Here is a 19,851-nt window from a genome sequence, read left to right on the forward strand (position 1 = left end):
GCCCATATCTTATATCTCGATTGCAATCATTCTTGAAGGGCAGAAGTGAATGCAAAACATAAAAAGTCATTGGAATAAATTAGAAAGACCAGGGTTCGAATCTTGAAAAAGAAAAGGTATTAACTAAGAATTCTTTTCGGAAAGAGTCAAGAATTTTTTATATATATATATTCCATGGTCATGTCGAAGTAATTCGAAAGCTCTAGAGTGACTTTGATTCAAGAAATGAAACGAAAATAAAACAATCAATCAACGATAAATATTTCCACTGAAATTTCAACCAGTTGATTTTACGCATGCTCAATTCCAAAGTATATTTTCAAGTGTATTTATTGTATTATATCCGAACACGTTTTATCGTGAGTTTTACAATCGAATGTGGTTTCGGAGTTATCAGTGCAATGCCGAAAAGTTCAAGTGAAGAGAAAGGAAACACACTTCCTTCTCCAGAGGTAAATTTTAAAAACCGATTTCACATGAATATTTTAGTCGCTATTTGTTTATAAAAAGTTTGAAACTAATGAGTTCCGATAATCCTTAAACTATTAAATTAATGATTATCGAAAAATCCGATTCCAGTTTAGGAATATTAATATTCATCAATCAAGTTATATCCCTCATTTATTTTGAATATACAAACTAAAGGGTATATGCGATGTAAAGTTCGTTAAGTGCATCTAATTTCAAAAAGGTGGATATTATAGATTCTGTAAAAAGAATTATAAATAATTTATCGTGCATTGTAAATAGTTTATTCGATTATTTATATACATAATACTAAGTAGAAACTAGACATATATAGAATTATCATAAAAGTGAATTATTAATGTATTCTGAGTTAAAATTTCTTTGCGTAAATTTATGCAGCTTTTTTATGCTGTTTATTCCATTTAAGGATTTTGTGCAGAAAAATCAAAGCAAATTCTTTGCTAGGAATAATTATATATATTTTTCTGTTTGAACATTCTTATTCTGAAAGCAGATAAAACTTTAAAAACTAAATTAGAATGAGTGGAAACTTTGTTTTTGATCCTCACAACCATCCTAAGTTAAATTTTCATCAATTTAAACCGAGGAAATTTTTGATGCTTTGAAAAGGAAATTTCAATTCTTAAAATTAGTTAAGACAATGATTTATTTTAAAAGAGCCTCCGTCACCAGTTTCATGTTTTACTTTTCATTCATATTTGAGCATTTAGATTATTTATAACAGTACGAAGAAAGAAATCTTTTTTATAAAACAAAATCATCAAGGCTTCAAATTTTTAAATGTGAATACTTTTTTCAGCTGTATTGGGCAAGGTTTGTCACGAACTGTGTTACATATCCTATTACTCATAACAATAAAACTCGAAAATTAATGTCTTTACATTATGAGATTAGGAAAACGGTTATTTTACATTAATTCTTCAGTTTCGAGCGATTTCGGATATTTTGTTAGCGCAGGATGAAATAAAATATATTCAGAGGGCTTTCGAGGAAAAGTCATTGATCAGGATTGAAGTAAATCCATGAACACGTGTTTAATGTCAAATGTGTAACGTCAATTTCATCATTATAAATTTTCAGGTAGTAAGAAGTGGCGTCATAGCGCAGCGTAAGATGATTTGAAGTGTTAAATTACTTGCACAGCTGCGTGCAAGCAGTTTATCATTCCAAGTCGTTTCTGAACGTCATTTGAATCGGCTGCAAATATTAACATCATTTCTGCTGCTAATGAAAACATGAAATGTTGTTGAAATGAAAGTATGAACTCAAAGTTGAACGAATGAAATTCGCAATGATCAATTAGATTATTTAAATCAAGCTTGCATCATATACCATTGTATTTGAATCAATAATTCGTTTTGAAAGTATCGTTTTTTTACTCTTTAAATTCCTTCATTTTAATTTCTTAGGATACGATTTATAAAAAGTAACCCATTTAGAATATATTTACATTTGTTTTATTACAACTTGAATGGAATCAATTCACCTTCAAGATGAACATAATCTCATATCACCTAATTGTTCGTAATTTGAAACTATTCTATAATGTCGCATGCTTTTTATCCACTGAAAGCAGATAATGGTTGCCATAACGAAATTCATTCCATTTTTTTTTTAAAAAAAAACTCGTTTATTGTGACAAATGTTTTCATGGACATTGTATCAGAATTATATCTTAATTTATGTACAACAGGAATATATCAAAGGGACCACAAAGCTAAAAATTTTTTAATTGATTTTGAAATACGTAATTTGAATGGAAAGTGGTAAGACAGTTAAAATTCAACTTCTTTTATTGATAATTTTGATGTCTTGCCTCTTTCTTGCGTTACTTGAAGTTTTTACTTTCTCATATTATGAAGTATAGAGGAAGTATTGTAATAATAAAAAAATTCAAACGTGAGATTTTGACAAATTTCCACGTTTTACGAAAAACACATTTTTGAAAAATTACTGCCTGTGACAAAGATAACTCAAACATTTTGAGCCAGTCAGATGAAATTTGGCATACGGTCTTTATACCTATTTCGTAAGTTTCTGTCAAATTTTGACTAAAATCTGTTCAGAGGAAGTTTGTCTGCCTGTTCGAAAATAAGTTATCACAAGAACTAGAAAACGAGAACTAGAAAGATAAAATTCGGTACACAAATTTAACATCTATAGCGAAGACGCTTGTTAAATTTTGAGTTAAATCCAATAAAGGGTTGACAATCTGTCGGTGTGTACTTTCAGAAATATAAACGAGTTAACTCAAAAACGTAGCGACTTAAATATATCAAATCTCGTTTTGTGACTACAATTGTAGCTTGATGTCAAATTTTTGTTTCAACCAGTTGTGAAAAACACAAATTGAATTTTTAGATATTATTAACCGCATTCCAGGGATTAATCGGCAAAAAAAACTCGCCAAGAATCACATGATAGATTTAGACAAAATGCTAAATTCATGCCAGTATTTCGTAATATTGTACATCAGTGCCGTGCAAAGCTTTTTCTGGGATGACACCTTTATTAGAGTGTATGCGAGAAAGTTTTAGGGAGACATTTCCGGGTGGTTCTTTTATAGTGAAATTTAACCTGCGTAACGAAGATGAAAGTCTTTCCATCTCTATTTAATGTTTTCTTGCAAATAAACTCGTATTTCTTTGGAATTCCTGATCATTAATTCTGAACGAATCATGGTTATGAGCCTTATTCAAAAAATGAGTAAACAAAGTCGATGCTTCACGAGGAAAATTTAAAATATATTCATTGTAACAATTGTAGTAACCTTTAAACGGAATTTAGGAAATTCGTGACAGTTAAGTTGAGTAATGGGGGTTTTTGGTTACAGACCAATGTTTTTTTCCCCCGCATGTACGAATACAATTGCGAAGTAAAAAGAAACGAAAATTCGCAGTGAATTTTAATGAAGGTGCCCAACTGGAGATGTGCCAAATCAAAGCAAGTTTAAATTATGTGGTAATGATCGAAGCTTTAAAAAGTTTTCATGCTCTCAGTTTCTGACGTAGTAAGCATTAAGTTCCGTTTTACAAAATACCAGAGGAAAATCCGACAATTTTAGTAAAATATATTTCTACATTGCTATTCTACATTACTATAAATAACAATAAAATTTCCTGCATGCAAGAGATTTTTGCAATAAATTGCTAAAAAAAAACTGGAAATGTTTTTTTTATTTGCGGTAAAGAGGTTTCTAAGAAAACTCCTCCCATTTACAGTTTTAATTTTTTTACACAAAATAAATGTCAGGGACGGAGTATTTGTAAAGCATTTGAAAACTACATTAAAGAAACCAACCGCTAAATAAAGAAAAATAATCTTCATTAAATGAATTCTTTATAGATGATTTTTCTAAGTGAAGTCTAAGTGACTCGACTTCGGTTAGATAATAAAGAGTAGGCTCATCTTCCAATATTGCTCTTGCACCATTGATTTTTGCATATGTCAATCTTGTGTTGTTGGAACTAGAAAGGAATTCAAATATGTACGTTTGTCTCTACATGGTAAATAGTTTTCAGCGGTATTGTTTCGCATTTCAAACACTAAACAGGTACAAATCCGACCCTTTTTGCTCGGAATACTAATAAGACAAGAGAATCATTTCCGTTTTGAGTGTTCAGCATTTTTAGAGCTGTAAATAGTGAGATTATAACTGGAGAATGACTTCATTCGTAACATTCGTCACTTTATAATTTCTGCAGAGATTATATTCTATGACTGTCGTGCAAAAGTACGAATGGCGAATATGACTCGAAAAACAGTGCAAGAGTCAAAAGGGTTTATTTTAGAATGAAAAATCATTTATTAATCCAACAAATGAACCCATTAAACAATATTTTACAAAAATATAAGCATATATTTAATATCAAAATTTCCTTCCTCTGTACACTTACTAATCCTCGAATTGAAACATATTGAGCTTATGCGTAGTAATACTTAGATATAAAATACTGACGCCGATAATGTCAATGAATTTCAAGATTTTACATAATGACCCCTCCGAATTTGATAAAAGTCTAGTTCCTCTAGATTTTTATAACAAGATATTGATGGAGCATTCTTTCGACACCTCGAAAAAATGTTTCACCAGTGCTGGAGGTTAACAAGAGGCATTTATGCCAGTAAATAGTTCGTCCTTCAACAAACGTGATGTGCGAGAAACGCGAGAGGAAAAGCCGGCTCAGGAGTCGTCCTCAGAATTTCAAATTTCTTAACATGACGAATTTTTTTATCCTGTCCAAAAACTTTGCTTAAATCTACTTTTAAAGTACCGGTTCAACTAAAGTACTGATTAATCCGACTTTAACATGATATAAATATTTCTTAGATTTTAACACATTTCGCATATTTCCGTTGAAGGTATTGAATCTATGAGATTCTCTACTTCAGCTCATTTATCAATGGTAAAAATATCAATTTTTCCATAACAATCACTTCAAAATATAGTATAGCCAATGACAGTATAGTATAGCCAATTGTCAATGACAACTCAAACTGACAATATGTCATCAGTTGCAAGAGATCACACCGTTGTTGAATGACGTACTACGTATTTCTATACGGCTTAGCTTTCTATGAAATTTAAGTTTTTGTTTGAAATATAATTTTACTATACATTGCATAGATGTTCGGTTGTTTTTAAAATAAAATCCTACACTATATAATACAATAATATTTGTCTATTTTAATGAGTTTAGTGATACACATCCTAGCTTTCTGTCAATTAAATTGTCCATGATTGGGGTTTTTAGTGACTACATATGATTCTTAAATAGCATTTTCTTTTTTTAAATTGGTTAATTATATTCTTTTAGGTAATACCCGGAGCTCCATCGCTTCTTCAGCATTTAGATAAAAAGCTTTACGTCTGGTTGCGAGATGGGCGTATGTTCGTGGGTAGGCTGAGAAGTGTCGATCAGTTTGCTAACTTAGTATTGTATGAAGCATATGAACGTATCCATAATGGCAAAGAATTTGGTGATCTCCCCCAAGGAGTATTAATGATAAGGGGAGAAAATGTGGCTTTGTTAGGTGAAATGAAAGATGGAGAAGGCTGGAAGTATGGTGCTAATGAACTTTTAGCTAAACAAGAAGTCAGAGAAAACGCCCAGAAGAAAATTAATAAGATGAAAACACTCGCTTATTGGAAAAGAGGACTTGTTTTTTCGTACGAGGATTATTTCTAAAGTGTCAATAAAATTGTAAAATCTAGCGTCCATTAATGCACACTTTTATATTAAAGCTTCCTACTTATTAACACTATAACAACCGATAATGCATTGATAGCTATTGTTATTTAATCTATCAATTGAATGGGTGTTCACGGAATCACTTTACTTAACATTTTAGAAAATATAGTAAAAATAACATTAGAATGCAAAATTTGGATTTTGAAAATTTTTTATACATTTTCTCATTTATATGAGGAAATGTATAAAAAATATACTACTACTACTAATAATAATAATAAAAATAAATGTATATTCTATAAAACAAATTCTAATTTGAGTGCATTTTTCACATAAAAAAAAATCCAAGACTATATATAGTGTTGGTTCTTTGTTGCTGTTGAGAACTGAAATGAGTTGAATAATTTTCCAATTGCTCAGTTGCGTAGCTTCGCCATCGTGGTGATGACGTGTTACTGCTTCCATGTATATATGTCTTGTTATTTTACAATAGAGCGGTACTGTTCTTTTAGCAAGTGTTGCGTCTTTTTAATCGAATCCACAGACGTAAAGGCATCGGGTAGATGCAAGAGCCCCAATAAGAATGAAAAGATTCATTTAGATATTTTTTTTATTTGCTTCGAAGATTTTCACTTAAAAGTTGCAGTAACATTCTGGCATGCTTTAATCATGTTGGAAGATGGTATTGTGTCAGTTAGGAATAACGTAATAGCTATTAATTATGATATGCATACAAAGTATTACTATATCATAATCTCAATCCTTAATATTCATGGATTTGGGCATAAATAGGTATCTTTTTGTACAGATTTCAAAATGAATTTAATCAACAGTTAGTAAATTGGCATGCCTAATAATTCTCTTACTTCAGAAAAAGTCAACTTATAAATCACAAATAAAACACCGTAATATTTCAGAGTTCATCACTAAACGTGAAATTTACCGAAATGATGAGTTTAATTGTTCTAGTGTCAAAATGCAAACATATTAGCAATTTGTCAGGTGTTTGTAGCATTGATGCCAAATAATTTATGATATTGATAAGAAATATAATTTCTTACAACGTACTTTTAATGTTAAATGAGTTTTAATGTGCAATATTCTTTCAGGATTTGTAGAAATAATGAACTACAGCATTACAAAAAACAAATAGACCTCTCTAAATATAAATGTTGCTTGAGTTTTATTACATTTGTGACATATACATAGTTTATATACTATGCTTACACTGACTTAAAGACAAGAATTTTCAGAAATCAAAATCTAAAAAATTACTGATATGTGGATGCTGAACAAGAATGAGTCGATAAAAACTGCAGTTTCGCTCTAGTTTTCAATTTTCAAAAAATAAACTTTCTCTATCTACAAACTGTTCGTTTCAATATCCCGAGATTGCTACTTTTCGGTTATTCTACCTCGATAAAGGGGTGCGACGCGGAAGGATGAGCGTGTTTCTGGAATTCATCATTCTTTGTCGATTTCCACCTCATTAGATACTTTTTCGTTCCGTTTTGGTTTTCACGTATTTGTGAGCGTCGAGCTGTTTCTGATTGTGCTACTTGAATTTCAAAATTACGAATTGAGTGCTTATATGGCTGGTTCAAGAGACAAAAAGGCTTTCAGGAGTGTCATGAAGAATATTTTATATATCGTTAAATGTAACCAAGATTATCTACCTTTGGTAATATCAACGGTAGATAATCTTGGTGTTATCAAAAAATTCAATAACAAAGAAGCATTTTAACATAAATCATTTTGTAAAAAAATGGATTACCAAATATTAAGAATAGAAATCTTCAATTCATTCATCATAATTTAATGTTTAGGCCCCTTACAGTATATCAAAATTTCTCTAAAGTATTTTATTGCTAATCAGTATATCTTTCCAACAATATTAAGAGTCATCCGCTGTATTTACGTCGGTTAAGTCCGTGAATAATCCTCGTTTCTCTTGTTTCTAAATGTAAACATTTTCCATCTTTCCTCTCAACCCCATTTTAACAAAATAAACGCATTCTGACACATGCGCAAAAGCTCGAGGGTGTGTTTGGAATCCAAGATATTCAAACATCATATAATTGTTTATCACTTTTATTTATATTTATGAAATATATAGGACTTTATTTCTTTCAGCCCCGAAGTTTTCCAGCCTCTTATAGTAAAAGCAGCAATCTCCAGATTTTCTTGTTCAAATCCGACATTATAAACACGTGAAAGACTTAACCGTATTGTTATAATTTTGTTTACCAGTATATAAAGGAATTTAAGACACAACGCCTTGAAGGTGTGTTAATAACGTTGGCAATTTTTGTTCCATTCATCAAAAATGACCGTATTGTTATAATTTTGTTTACCAGTATATAAAGGAATTTAAGACACAACGCCTTGAAGGTGTGTTAATAACGTTGGCAATTTTTGTTCCATTCATCAAAAATGAGTTGCAAAAGCAAAATGTCATTCTTCTAAGAATCGGATGCAAAATATACTGTGATTGTAAGCTTGCCAATCAGAAGAAAGTATGGGTCCCACGCATATACTGAAACATCATGTAGTAACTTTTTGCTAGTGGCTAAAAAAAAGTGGCACATTAAATTTGGTTTTTAAATATATATTGTGAACGATGTGTTTGGCGAACGCTTTCATCGAGATATTATTGGTATGAAGAGATATGTCGATGGTGGGAAATGAAGTCCGTAAGTAGACTTAAGCCGGAATACCACACGAAAAATTTATAAATTCGTAAAAAGTGTGCAATAAAAAAAGTCGTACCTGCAATTAGTATACAGGATACGTTGTTCTACAGGTATACGGTGTTCATAATTAAGAGCATTTTGACATTCCTGAAGCTTTATTCTATTAATAGTTAATATGTTTAGTAAATTTTAGCAAATACAAGTCTTCTGTTGTCTTTTCTAACTAAGCACGTCCAAGTAATTAGGGGTTGATGTACTTCTTTTAAGAAGAAAATGAATCATTAAAATTTCTTGATCAGTATTATCTTTTTCTCGAACAGATGCAAAACCGTTTTAATGAATGTCAAATGTAGATAATGGAATGTTGATGCGACGTAAATGTATTGTTTATGTTGTGTTGGATAAGTAAATACGTTTTCACCCGGAAGCTTACCATATTTTGGATGAAGTATAGCCAGTAGTCATGTGCAACTATGTCAGGATTTTGTGCTAATAAACCCAAGCAATTAGTTTTGTGCAGGATGCACAGAGGATTTAGAAATCAAATTAGTGATGGCATGCATTATATTAGCATAAATTGACCTCCCAAACACATTTTATGATTTGAAGTTTTATATTCAGAATTTATTTACAAACAGCCTTTTTGATTTTATTGTTGCATCATTAAATAAGATTTGGCGTAGAAAAATCCTAGAAAGAGGGGAAATCACTTTTTTTAGTTAATTAAAATAATTTCTTTAAAATTTTTGATTGAATTAATTTGTACCTTCAGCTACTTGCTGTCGAAGCTACATTCTTCGTGCTTTTGAAAGAGATTTGATTAAAGCGAATCTCTTATATAGCAAATAAAATTTTTATTTTTGGTTTCTTCTCTGAAAAAAGAGGATGATAGCAGACATTAGAGAAGCTAATACATACGATTTTCTTTCTCCGCTTTGGGGAATACTGAATCACACATCGCTGATATTGCGTACATGATCGTCTGTTTGAATTTTTTTGTTTTTACATTTTTGCTTTACAGTAAGTAAGTGGGGTTACATAATTGTGTAACAAAAAATGCCATCTGGGAAAACGCCATATTGCGAAGATATAGGCAGGTTGAAATGGTACTTTTAAGTAAAGTGGGATATAAAAGATTTCAAATAAAAGTTTATCTCATGAGGTGCAGTTTAGTACAACAGAGACATGCCAGATCAAATGACATCTTCGTTATCCAATCACGATTTTAGCCTCTTCTTATAAAATGAGGTGTCTGATTCTTGCATCCTATTATAGAAATTGATCTTTAAATCGTTAATTAGTCAAAGTAGCAATTAATATAAAAGACAAAATTCAATCACAAGCTTTTAAATATCTTTACGCTCTTATATGAATTGAAAAAATATATTTTCCAAACAGGATGTATCATCCAATTAGAACATTAAATAAATTTTAAGGTAGAGAAGTTAAATTACAGGATTCGTTTCCAAATAACCCTAATAGAATTTTAAAATATAAGAAATAAGTCTAACAAATCAACAGCCCTTTTATATCTTTGACTTTGTAATTACTTTCATTAGGTTCTTAAAAAATCAAGATGTGTGATACCTGAAGATTTTTCTTCTTTCTGCTACTTTTTTTTCCTTAAAATTTCATATTTCCATAAATATTTCTGAAAGAAGAAATGAACAAAATTTGAATTTTTAAGAAAGAGGTTTTACAATAAGCTATCGGATTCCAATAGTAGATTCTTCTTAATATTTTGGATGAATAATATTCAGAATTTATTCTTATTTTCTTGTATAAAAAGAGAAAATCTTGTAATAGTTAAAAATTTCGAAATTGTGATTTTGATGAATCTCCACATTTTACCCTCAACCCCGAGGAGGTAGGGCCCTATCTGTGTGTAAACACAATAACTCAAAAAAGCAACGAGCTAGATGGATGAAATATGACATAATATTTATTCCAAAGTAATAAATCATGATCTAATTTTGATTGAATCCGCGAAAGGATAGGCTATTTGTTCGTTGTATCTGAGCACAATAACTCAAAAATAGAATGAAGCCGAGGCTGCCTGATGGTAAGATCTCAGTTTCGGGTTCGAAGTTCGATTCCACTTAAGAACTGCTGTGTAAGCGAGTCTGATGCACGCTCTGGAGGCAACCTTAGGTAGTACACATTATGAGCTTCCCCCCCCTTTTTAACAAGATGATCAGTTTAATTTTACATTTCCGCACATTTTAACAACTTAATGATTTATACATTAATATATATACAAATTTAATTAATGTTTTGAATATACATGTTTTTATTTATATGTTATGAGTTGAGACTGCCCAGCATCAATGTTTGTATGCAATATAATGAAGCAGATGTTCGATTTTAAAAATAGTAATCTAATAACTTAGTGAACATAATAAATAATATAGGAATTTAACCAATTATACTTGATAATAGTTAATATTATCTTAATTTTTTTATAAATTTATTTATTTCTCAACTAGAAAAACACAGTTTTTAATCGACCTGCTTGTGGCCCCTCACAGCATCGCGGTCTTAGGCAGCTACCTAGTTGAAAACATGCCATTGGGTGTGCATTAAATTTTCAGGGGCAGACAGACTGTCCTTCCGTTGATGTGGAGCTGAAATTTAAAGAACTGGCTAACTCCGTCATTTGGCCAGTTCAAAATTACGAGGCTCATCATAAAATAGCCCTCAAGCTGCTTCGGAATGGGATGTAAATATAATTATTAAAACTTAAGACATTAGATAAATGAAACTTGGTATATGGTCCTGTAGATGTATATATATCAAAGGTTGAATCACTCAACGGGAAAGTATGCAAAGTGTATTTTCAGTTTCCCCCCCAATATCACGGGGAGTATTGCGTTATGTAAAATATAAATAAGCCGTATTGATTATATAAGTATGCGTCAAAGTTAAGGGGACAATATTTCCATTGGTTTAAAATCATAATTGAAACTGATGATTCTCACAGTCATTTGGAGAAACTTCATCTTGGCAGGCGATTGATTATTGAGAAATGTAGGTGGTTAAATAGATTATTTGATAATACCAATTCAAATATATATAGGGGCAGATTTGTCATCAAATACACGTATAGTAACATTTTGAATATGTCATATTCAATGAAGATACTTAACAAAACGTTTTAGATTTTATTTTCATTAAAAGATATTAACAAGCAGAAAAAGAACAGCATAAAATGTACTTTGAAAAACACACAAAAACACTAAAATAAAATTATTATTTAAATTAACATTAAGTTCAGATTTGATAATAGTTACACAAAAAAATACCAGAACACATACAGCTCAAATAATTCCTTGAATGAAGTTACAAATAAAAGGATTGACATATGAAAGAGTATTACTTGAACTAGATATAAAATTATATTTAAATTAATACAATTAAAAATTGTATTAAAAATACTGACTAGGGTAAAATGTAATGTAAAATTTATGGCAGTAATAATTAATATATAAATATTTGAGCAAATATGACCAATAAAAGTATCCTGAATCACAGATAAAAATGAAAATATAGTTCATTTTTAGACTTTTTATAGAATATACATCACTAAAAGAGAAATAATTTTTTTCAACAACCCGTAAATATACTTTATATTCCAGTAAACAGCAAAATAGTAAAATACAAATATCATTAACACTACCAAAATATCCAAGGAAACAACACATTGCTTAAATTGATTGGAAATTTAATTTCATATATTAAAATTGTCTTAATTAAAATATTCATAAGCAAACAAATACTTAAAGCATATTAGCTAGAAAACACTGTGCATTTCTACAGCGGTTTATTTCCTAAAAAATCAACTTTAGATAAGAATCGTCAAATCTGTAAGTACAGAAATATTCTAATAAAATAGCCTTCTAATGTAAATAGCACCTTAAAAGAACAAACAGTAGACTATACTTAATCTAAAAATCTTGATTAAAATTTATTTCATTTTTTATTTCTCTCGGCTAAATAAGTTAGAATACCTGAAGAAATTCCAACAAATTATTATCATGTCACAACCATGAAGTTTTGTAAAACGTGTATCCACAATTATTAGGTCTGAGTAACGTTTAAAGTTGCATAGTTAAACATTTAAAAAGAGTATTATATATCAAACATTTACCTTATTCGTCTTATATTTATGAATCAAATATTATGAGCAAATGAACCCACTGTGGAAGTGGAGAAATAAATCAAATGAGTATAGTAAATAGAAAGAACATTTAATTGTTTAAGAATCATTAAAGATGGTAAGAAATGAAGAAAGAGGGAATGAAATGCTATAATGATAATAATAATAAAACTACCCACCACAACTAATAATTTTTTTATTAACAAGATCTTATAATTAACAAGATTTCATTCCCCTATGAGAGGATTCCCTAAACATTCATTATTATTATTATAAGCGGGAATACATGTGCTTCGGGCTTCAGTCTTCAGGAAGAGACGTTCAAGAAGACTAAAGAGCACCACCCCACACTTACACCCGCTACGTCCTTATGATGACATAGCAATGAATTGATAAGAAATCTGGATTTCAATAATAAAAAATTTTGAAATATAAAATATGTTTATAACAAGGCAATAAAATTAGCTGTGAAAAGCCTACCGATGCTATTTATAACAATTTTAAATAAAAATATAGCATTCTACATAAGCAAGATTGTCAACATTTCTGTAAAGTACAATTACAAAGGAATCTATGAAGGCATCTGCATGTATCGTTAAATAGACCCAGGGCACTTTAAATGATGAAAAATGAGATGAAATATATTATTCTTAACTCCGGAAATTGTAAGAGCATCTTCTTGTCTTACTTGTAAACCGTCTCCTTGAAAGATTCTCTAAAAATGCATAACAGTAGTACAAATACAATAAAAGAAAGTTTTTAAAAAAGATTGCAGGCAGTTTTAAAAGGGCTTTCGTTGGGCTTGAACCGGAAATTCACAATCATACATTTGTTTTATTGGCAGAAAACTTTCTTAAAGAATTTATATATTCCATCATCACAATTGATAGTGTTTGGTCAATTAGGTATTGAGGAATCCAGCCCTTAAAAAGAAAAAAAAAAATAACTATATAAATTCACATACAATAATAAACAATACGATATTTTGAATTAAATAGATACTTTATTAAAGCTGCAACTTTTAACTACAAAAAATTTAGTTAAAAATCTCAAGATTTATCATTAAATTGTGTAAAAACAGAAAACAACAATAACAAATATTTGTAATTGTATAAGCTATTTGCACATTTTTTTAATGTTTCCCAATGAATATGTAAACAAGCGGTTGGCTTAAAATAGCTATATTTTTTCAGTTATTATTTGCTCAGACTTTAAATTATCTTCTGATATTACTATGTTTTTTCTACCAACAAAATCTTATTTTTAAATAAACTATAAATCGTTGCCTATGCCTTTTTCCCAAAGAGAAATATTTTTATTCTGAAGTGCAAGGGCACTGAGAAGGTTCTGGAATCATTATATTTATACAGTGGCGTAGGAAGGGTAAGTGGCGTCCGGGACATCATATTTTTTCGGCCCTGATGCGACTTCTCTTAAAAAAATCACAGAAAAGCATGAATTTTTTGCTCCCATTGCGCTACTTATCTAAAGGCAGAATATGTGTGATTGTTAATTCTTATTCCCTTGAACGTAAAATTCCTATTCGGTATCGTAAAAATTTGCAGTATACTTAAAAAAAAAAAAAAAAAAAAAAAAAAAAACTCCAAAAACATTTATAACAGAATTCGAACCTTTGCAAATATTTCCACGAAAGTATCTTCGATTTTAAAAGAAGAAACTCCAAAAACTCTCGGAAAAGCATTAAATTACTCAATTACTATTTTATTTGAACTGTAAATTAAATAATAGCGTTTTAAATTCTAAAAGAAAAAAAAATTACAATTTTCATCGTGTTTCTTTTATATATGAGACCGAATACGGAATTTAGTGCACAATTCTGTATTAAAAGCATTGATCAACTTTTTTTTCAAAAAAGGAGAGAAACATAACAATATTCGATGAACGAATATGTTTAATCGGCTGCCATAAAAGGACGATTTCCTTTATTGCAATAAAGAAGTAGAAGAAAAATTGAAAATTCAGTTCAACGAATCTAAAAAGTTTTTTAGTAAGGAAATTACAGTTGCGGCCGAATTTGCATATAAATTTAAAAAAAAGCAAAAAGCAGTTTGTCATATTATTAAAATAATATCTTTGCTTTAAATAATTATGGACGAAACCTCATTTCTTAAAACGCACCAAGAAATAGAGTTTCATCAAGGCGAAGTAAGCAGTCATAATAATTGCTATTAAATTCTTGTAATTTCCTATAAAATTCTTCGAAACAAAAAAGAAATAAAAAACATGTATCAATTCAATACTTTTACTTCACTTTTTAGGTAGAGAAATCCCTAACATATCACACATGGATTTATATACGCTTGAGCTTTTGAAAAAAAGCAATAAACAACTACAGAACTAAAACTTTGAAAGTAAAGCCATATTCATTGATTTTACAAACAACTTTGTACTATGAAATTAAAAAAAATGCTAGACAAATGATGAACTAGAGTTAAAATGGAGCTTAATAATAGCTAAATAATAAAGCTTAGTTACGATGAACGAAAGCTAATAATAAAATAGTTAATGACAAAATTAGTTAAATGATAAAACAGGAATTATAGTTAAAAACAAGATAGTACAAAAAAAAATTAAAGTGTAAGAATTTTATATAAAAACCTGACATATATTTTTTCAAACTCATGCAAAAAATCCGCGTTTAGTCATTGTAATTATGAAAAACAAGAAAAAAATAATTATAGGAGAGTTTCATTTTAAGCATAACTTTCATTTCAAAAGTCATTTTGAAATTAGAAGCTACTTGCCGATTCATTAGGATGGTATATTAAAAGTATATTTTTACCTAAATTTCTTTTATACAATCATAAATAAATAAAAATTTGAAGTTTCGTAAATTTATTAGGAACTGGCTGAAAAAATTCTTCAAGCTTTTAGAATTAAAAGTACCTCAACAAAAGGACTATTAAAAGATATCGAACAGCTCTTGCAGATGCATTTTTCTTATTTAGATTCAGCAAAGCAAAGTAAATTAATATTATTAATCAAAACATGTACAGTTAAATAAATAAATGACAATAAATATATCAATATTTTTGTATTATGTAATTTTTATTAAAGTAAAACATGGATTCAGTTTGAAGATTATTTAAGTTTCAGATAAAATAAAATCGGTATCAACAATATAACCTGTTTCGATAACAGATAATTTTTTTGTATTGTTCTACGTTTACTTCAAGATGTTGGTAGTTTATTTCAAGATAGATAATAGATATGATGGACTGGAACCAGTATTTTGCTAGTGCTATTCCCTCAACATATTGATTTAAACAAAACAACAACATTTTCAATGATAAGAGTAATTCAGGCATGTTATACAGACAATCTTATCAGATTAAAATACGTGAAGGCTTCTAGGATGCAAAGCATACACAATAGCTAACCTATAATTTATTTTTTGGTTCATTCGCAACGATTTCGGAGGTGTGGTTCAGGCTTGAATACAATTTGGCCAACTGAAACTAAAACTTATAATTAAATCAAAAGCTAACAAGATATTTCTTTCTTATGATTTTCGTTATGGCTAACTCTCGTAATTGTTCATTTTCATCAGCTAATATTTTTAAGATTTTCTTTTGACGTTCATATTTTTAATAACAAATATTTTCTACAATTTGACATGCCAATAAAAGCGCGTTTTTATAAATTCATTTATTTTTATTTCTTTTATGTTTTTTAATGCTTGATATATTTTGTAATTAATTATTGTAAATATCTGGAACCTTGAAATCCTTTTTTCTCGAATTTACTACCAGATGGCATCATTCAGCTAGACTGATGATGCCATCACTTTTAAAAAATTAAACCGGTTAACTGAAAATTAAGTTCTGAAAATATTAAATATTGGAAGAAACATGGAATAAAATAAATTTGTGGAAAGCGATGAAAAAGAATTACAGTTTTATCCTTAACATTTGTTTACCTTTAAATTAGTATTTAGCAGCCACTGAAGTTTAGTTGTTTCACCATTTTCATCGGCCGGAGTCATGATATAAGCAGTGGGTCCTTGTTCTCCTCTAAAGCCCAGAAAAAGATTTTAACACAGAAAAGATATAATATTTTTTTATGAATAAGTTGTTAAATTATAGTGAAAAAGCATTCTGCAGGAATAAATATCACAAAACTGTAAAAAAATATTTGACACTTTTAAACGGTGTTCACACTAATAGCAGACTAACTAAATATATATGCACAATTTTATTTGTACGTTATACAAACGAAGGTAATTGGACAATTCAAAGCAAGTTGTAATCTTAAATTAAAAGTTCAATCACAGGTTGATTTACCTGTTGAAAAAGAATTAAAAGTATAATATGTAAGGAAATTGAAGTAAGAGAGTTCACACTTTTTTAGTGTTGAATATAAGGAATAAAATGATTGGGGAAAAAAATAGGTATCTATTTTTTTAAAACACCCCCCAAAAAATTAGGGGATCAGACAACTTATCAGATGTTTGTAAGAAGAAGAAACAGTTTTGATTCAATTAGAACATTAAAAATGGTTAAAGTTTATCAAGAACAGTTTTTGGAAATACACAAATGTTTGATTATTATAAAATCCTATAGTATTAATAATTTATATATGGAAAATACTTAGAGTGTCATTTATTTAACCCAATATCCGAAATGTTATTATTGTATGATTATTGGGCAATTTACAATAAATTGACTGGCTGTATTTATTGCACTATTGCCAATGACAACTTAACTTGACAGTACGTTGAAAACCAAGAGCGCTTGTTTAACCAATGACTAATAAAATATATTAACTATAGTTTATTGGATATGGAAATAACTCTATGAATTTACACACTTCTCAATTTAAAAATTTTACTAAATAGAATATCACTTATTATTATTTAAAATAAGTTTCAAGTTTTGTTTTACATCGGGATCATATATTAAATTATTTAATTGCGTGCAATGTCATGCTACGTATTTTTTGCAGTATTGCTAACTTGGATTTCCTTAACTGTACAGATTATCTGAGTAATGAGATATAAACGATTCCATTTCATCTGAAATGACACTTATAGTAATGCGATCTGGACAATAGTAATTATTTTCTATTTCTTCTGTAATCTAGTTCTTCGACTTTCGGTTTAAAAGTAAAATAATAATAAAGATGTTGTCTTCGTAGAGCCCACTAAAATTTTGCTCATACATTTGCTCACCCTTCAATATTACCACCATTGATAGTAATATCCTTCGTATAATGTAGTTATTTACTCTGAACTACTTCTATAACAATTTTTAATCAAATAATAATGATAGAAAACAGCTTTAGTATTTGTCCTCAAATTATTCTTGAAATTTATTTATACAGTTACGTTCATAAACTTCTTGATCTTCTTAAATATTTTTCAAATGTATTATGTCATCAGGGAAGGGTATCACGTGATTGAAGAACGGTAGTTTTCCTCCAGTTCAAGTATGTACAGTGCATATGCTCAGCTTACGATTACAGTACACTCCCGATTATCCGCGGAATTGGGTGGCGCGGACGCCGCGGATAACAAAAATCGCGGATAATCCAAAAAAAGCTAAAAACGGGTATAGCAAAAGAGAAAACAGTCATTCCAACTTTGAAAAATCGTTTTATGTACAATAAAACGTAAAATAAACAGCAGGAAATGTTTAACTAACGCTTAATATTTTAGTATATCACTCAAAACTAACCAAAAATGCATTTTGTTAATGAAAACAGAAAAGTGCTTTGTACTTACGAGAGGCGTCAAGGATACACAGAAACATTAATACATATGTACTGTTTTAATGTGAAAAAAAAAAAAAAAACTTTGTGTGGCAGGCCCGGATAACCCGCCCGCGGATAATCGGGAGTCTACTGTACATGCATTCAAAACTTCGCGTCTAAGGTGACCCATGAATTTCACACAAATTTCCTGTGTCAGGTTTTGAGGGTTCTTAAGAAAGTCTCAATCCATTTACACAAAGATTGTTAACGAATTTATGATTGATCAGCTTATTCTTTACAAGGAAAAAACAAAAACTAAGGACCCAGAAAATGATTTTTGTTTACAATGGAATAAAGAATCGGATTTCGATCGCATAGTTGGCGTTGCAGATACCAGAATTCTGTTGGAGTCTTATTAGTGCATTATTTATATAGATTGCTGAGTGTGTTTGAGAGAATAATGGAAAAGATAGTAATGAATTTTGGGGAACTAATTCTTGTTATTTATCTCCAAAGAACTCTGTTTTAATAGATTTGTCTTGTTTAAAAGAAATGCTGTAAATTAGAAAAAGATTCCATACAAATTTTTGGAAATTAGGAGGGAAAGATGCTTGGTGAAATATAGGAGTAGTTTTTGAGTAGAAAGCCTTATTAAAACTAAATCGAAATCAGATTTGTTGCCATGATCGAGAATTTAAGAAATTCTGAAGAAATAAATTCAGATTTGTTGTTAACAAAATCCAATTAATTTAGCCCTTGCAATACAATTTGCATCAATCAGACATAACCCGATATAAGCCTCTAATTCAATGGAAATCTAAATATATACTTTATCTTATTTTAATATATATTAAAACGTATGCATGCGCGTGAGGATTACATTAATTTATCCTTAAGTTAGATATTTCAAAGATCACTTGTCATTTTTACATTTTTATGCAAAATTATAATAAAGAAAATAAGTAAGAAAAAAGTAGATAGTACCTAACGTATTTCGCTTTCACTGGCACATCAGGGTGGGTAATTCCGACAGATCCATGAACATACCCTGAATCTTTCTTTTTCCATATTCTTACGTTCACAAAATCCCTAAATAAAGTAATAAATAGTATAAGTAGTATTCTTTTTCTAAAATAATATAATGTAACAAAGAAGAGAAAAATGTGAAGGAAAATAAAATTTTGGATTCAAACTTATATGCTTATGTTATGTAACATTTCGAAACTTAATAAATAAATAAATAAATACAATCTCCCGATACACTTTAAGTCGGGTTCTGAGGTAGCATACGATTGTTACATGTGGATATCACTTTCTTTATCTAAGTAATTAAAATAACAAGTTTGTTATCTCTTTCGATTAATTGTAAGACAACTTTTTTTTTGTTCTCAATAATAATGTACAATAATACGATTATATAATGTAATCCTAAAACAAAACAGTGAAGTTCAATATGATAAATTTTAACTGAAGTATAATGTAAAATACATTGGCATCTAAAATTCAGTCTATTGACATTCTTTCTGATAGAGAAAATAAAGTTATATAAACATTTTTTGAGCCATAACGATAAAAATTATAATTCTAAGCACTATCAAACAATTAGACG

General features: G+C 29.4%; 2 protein-coding genes across 2 annotated transcripts in view; one reads left to right on the forward strand and one right to left on the reverse strand.

Annotated features, from left to right (window-relative positions):
* The first annotated feature begins 342 nt into the window (after positions 1–342).
* LOC129960728 (U6 snRNA-associated Sm-like protein LSm1) lies at positions 343–5,901 on the forward strand. Its single transcript, XM_056074325.1, has 2 exons — positions 343–452; positions 5,307–5,901. The coding sequence occupies exons 1-2, from the start codon at positions 402–404 to the stop codon at positions 5,676–5,678; spliced, it is 423 nt and encodes a 140-aa protein (XP_055930300.1). The 5' UTR covers positions 343–401; the 3' UTR covers positions 5,679–5,901.
* Positions 5,902–11,701: 5,800 nt separating this feature from the next.
* LOC129959940 (stAR-related lipid transfer protein 3-like) overlaps positions 11,702–19,851 on the reverse strand; it is a 54,656-nt gene continuing 46,506 nt past the window's right edge. The window contains exons 12-14 of the mRNA XM_056072856.1: positions 19,227–19,331; positions 16,471–16,564; positions 11,702–13,453 (exon numbers count right to left, since the gene is read on the reverse strand). Coding sequence (XP_055928831.1) covers positions 13,352–13,453; positions 16,471–16,564; positions 19,227–19,331 — 301 coding nt within the window. The 3' untranslated portion in view covers positions 11,702–13,351. The remainder of the gene's footprint in view (positions 13,454–16,470; positions 16,565–19,226; positions 19,332–19,851) is intronic.

The sequence above is a fragment of the Argiope bruennichi genome, chromosome X2, assembly GCF_947563725.1.
Source record: "Argiope bruennichi chromosome X2, qqArgBrue1.1, whole genome shotgun sequence".
Taxonomy (NCBI): domain Eukaryota; kingdom Metazoa; phylum Arthropoda; class Arachnida; order Araneae; family Araneidae; genus Argiope; species Argiope bruennichi.

What these genes read in the sequence shown, in the direction of transcription:
- LOC129960728 (XM_056074325.1), top strand. Translation starts at nt 402, where the DNA reads ATGCCGAAAAGTTCAAGTGAAGAGAAAGGAAACACACTTCCTTCTCCA. An exon ending in ACACACTTCCTTCTCCAGAG is followed by an intron (nt 453 to 5,306) that starts GTAAATTTTAAA and finishes ATATTCTTTTAG; the next exon opens with GTAATACCCGGAGCTCCATC.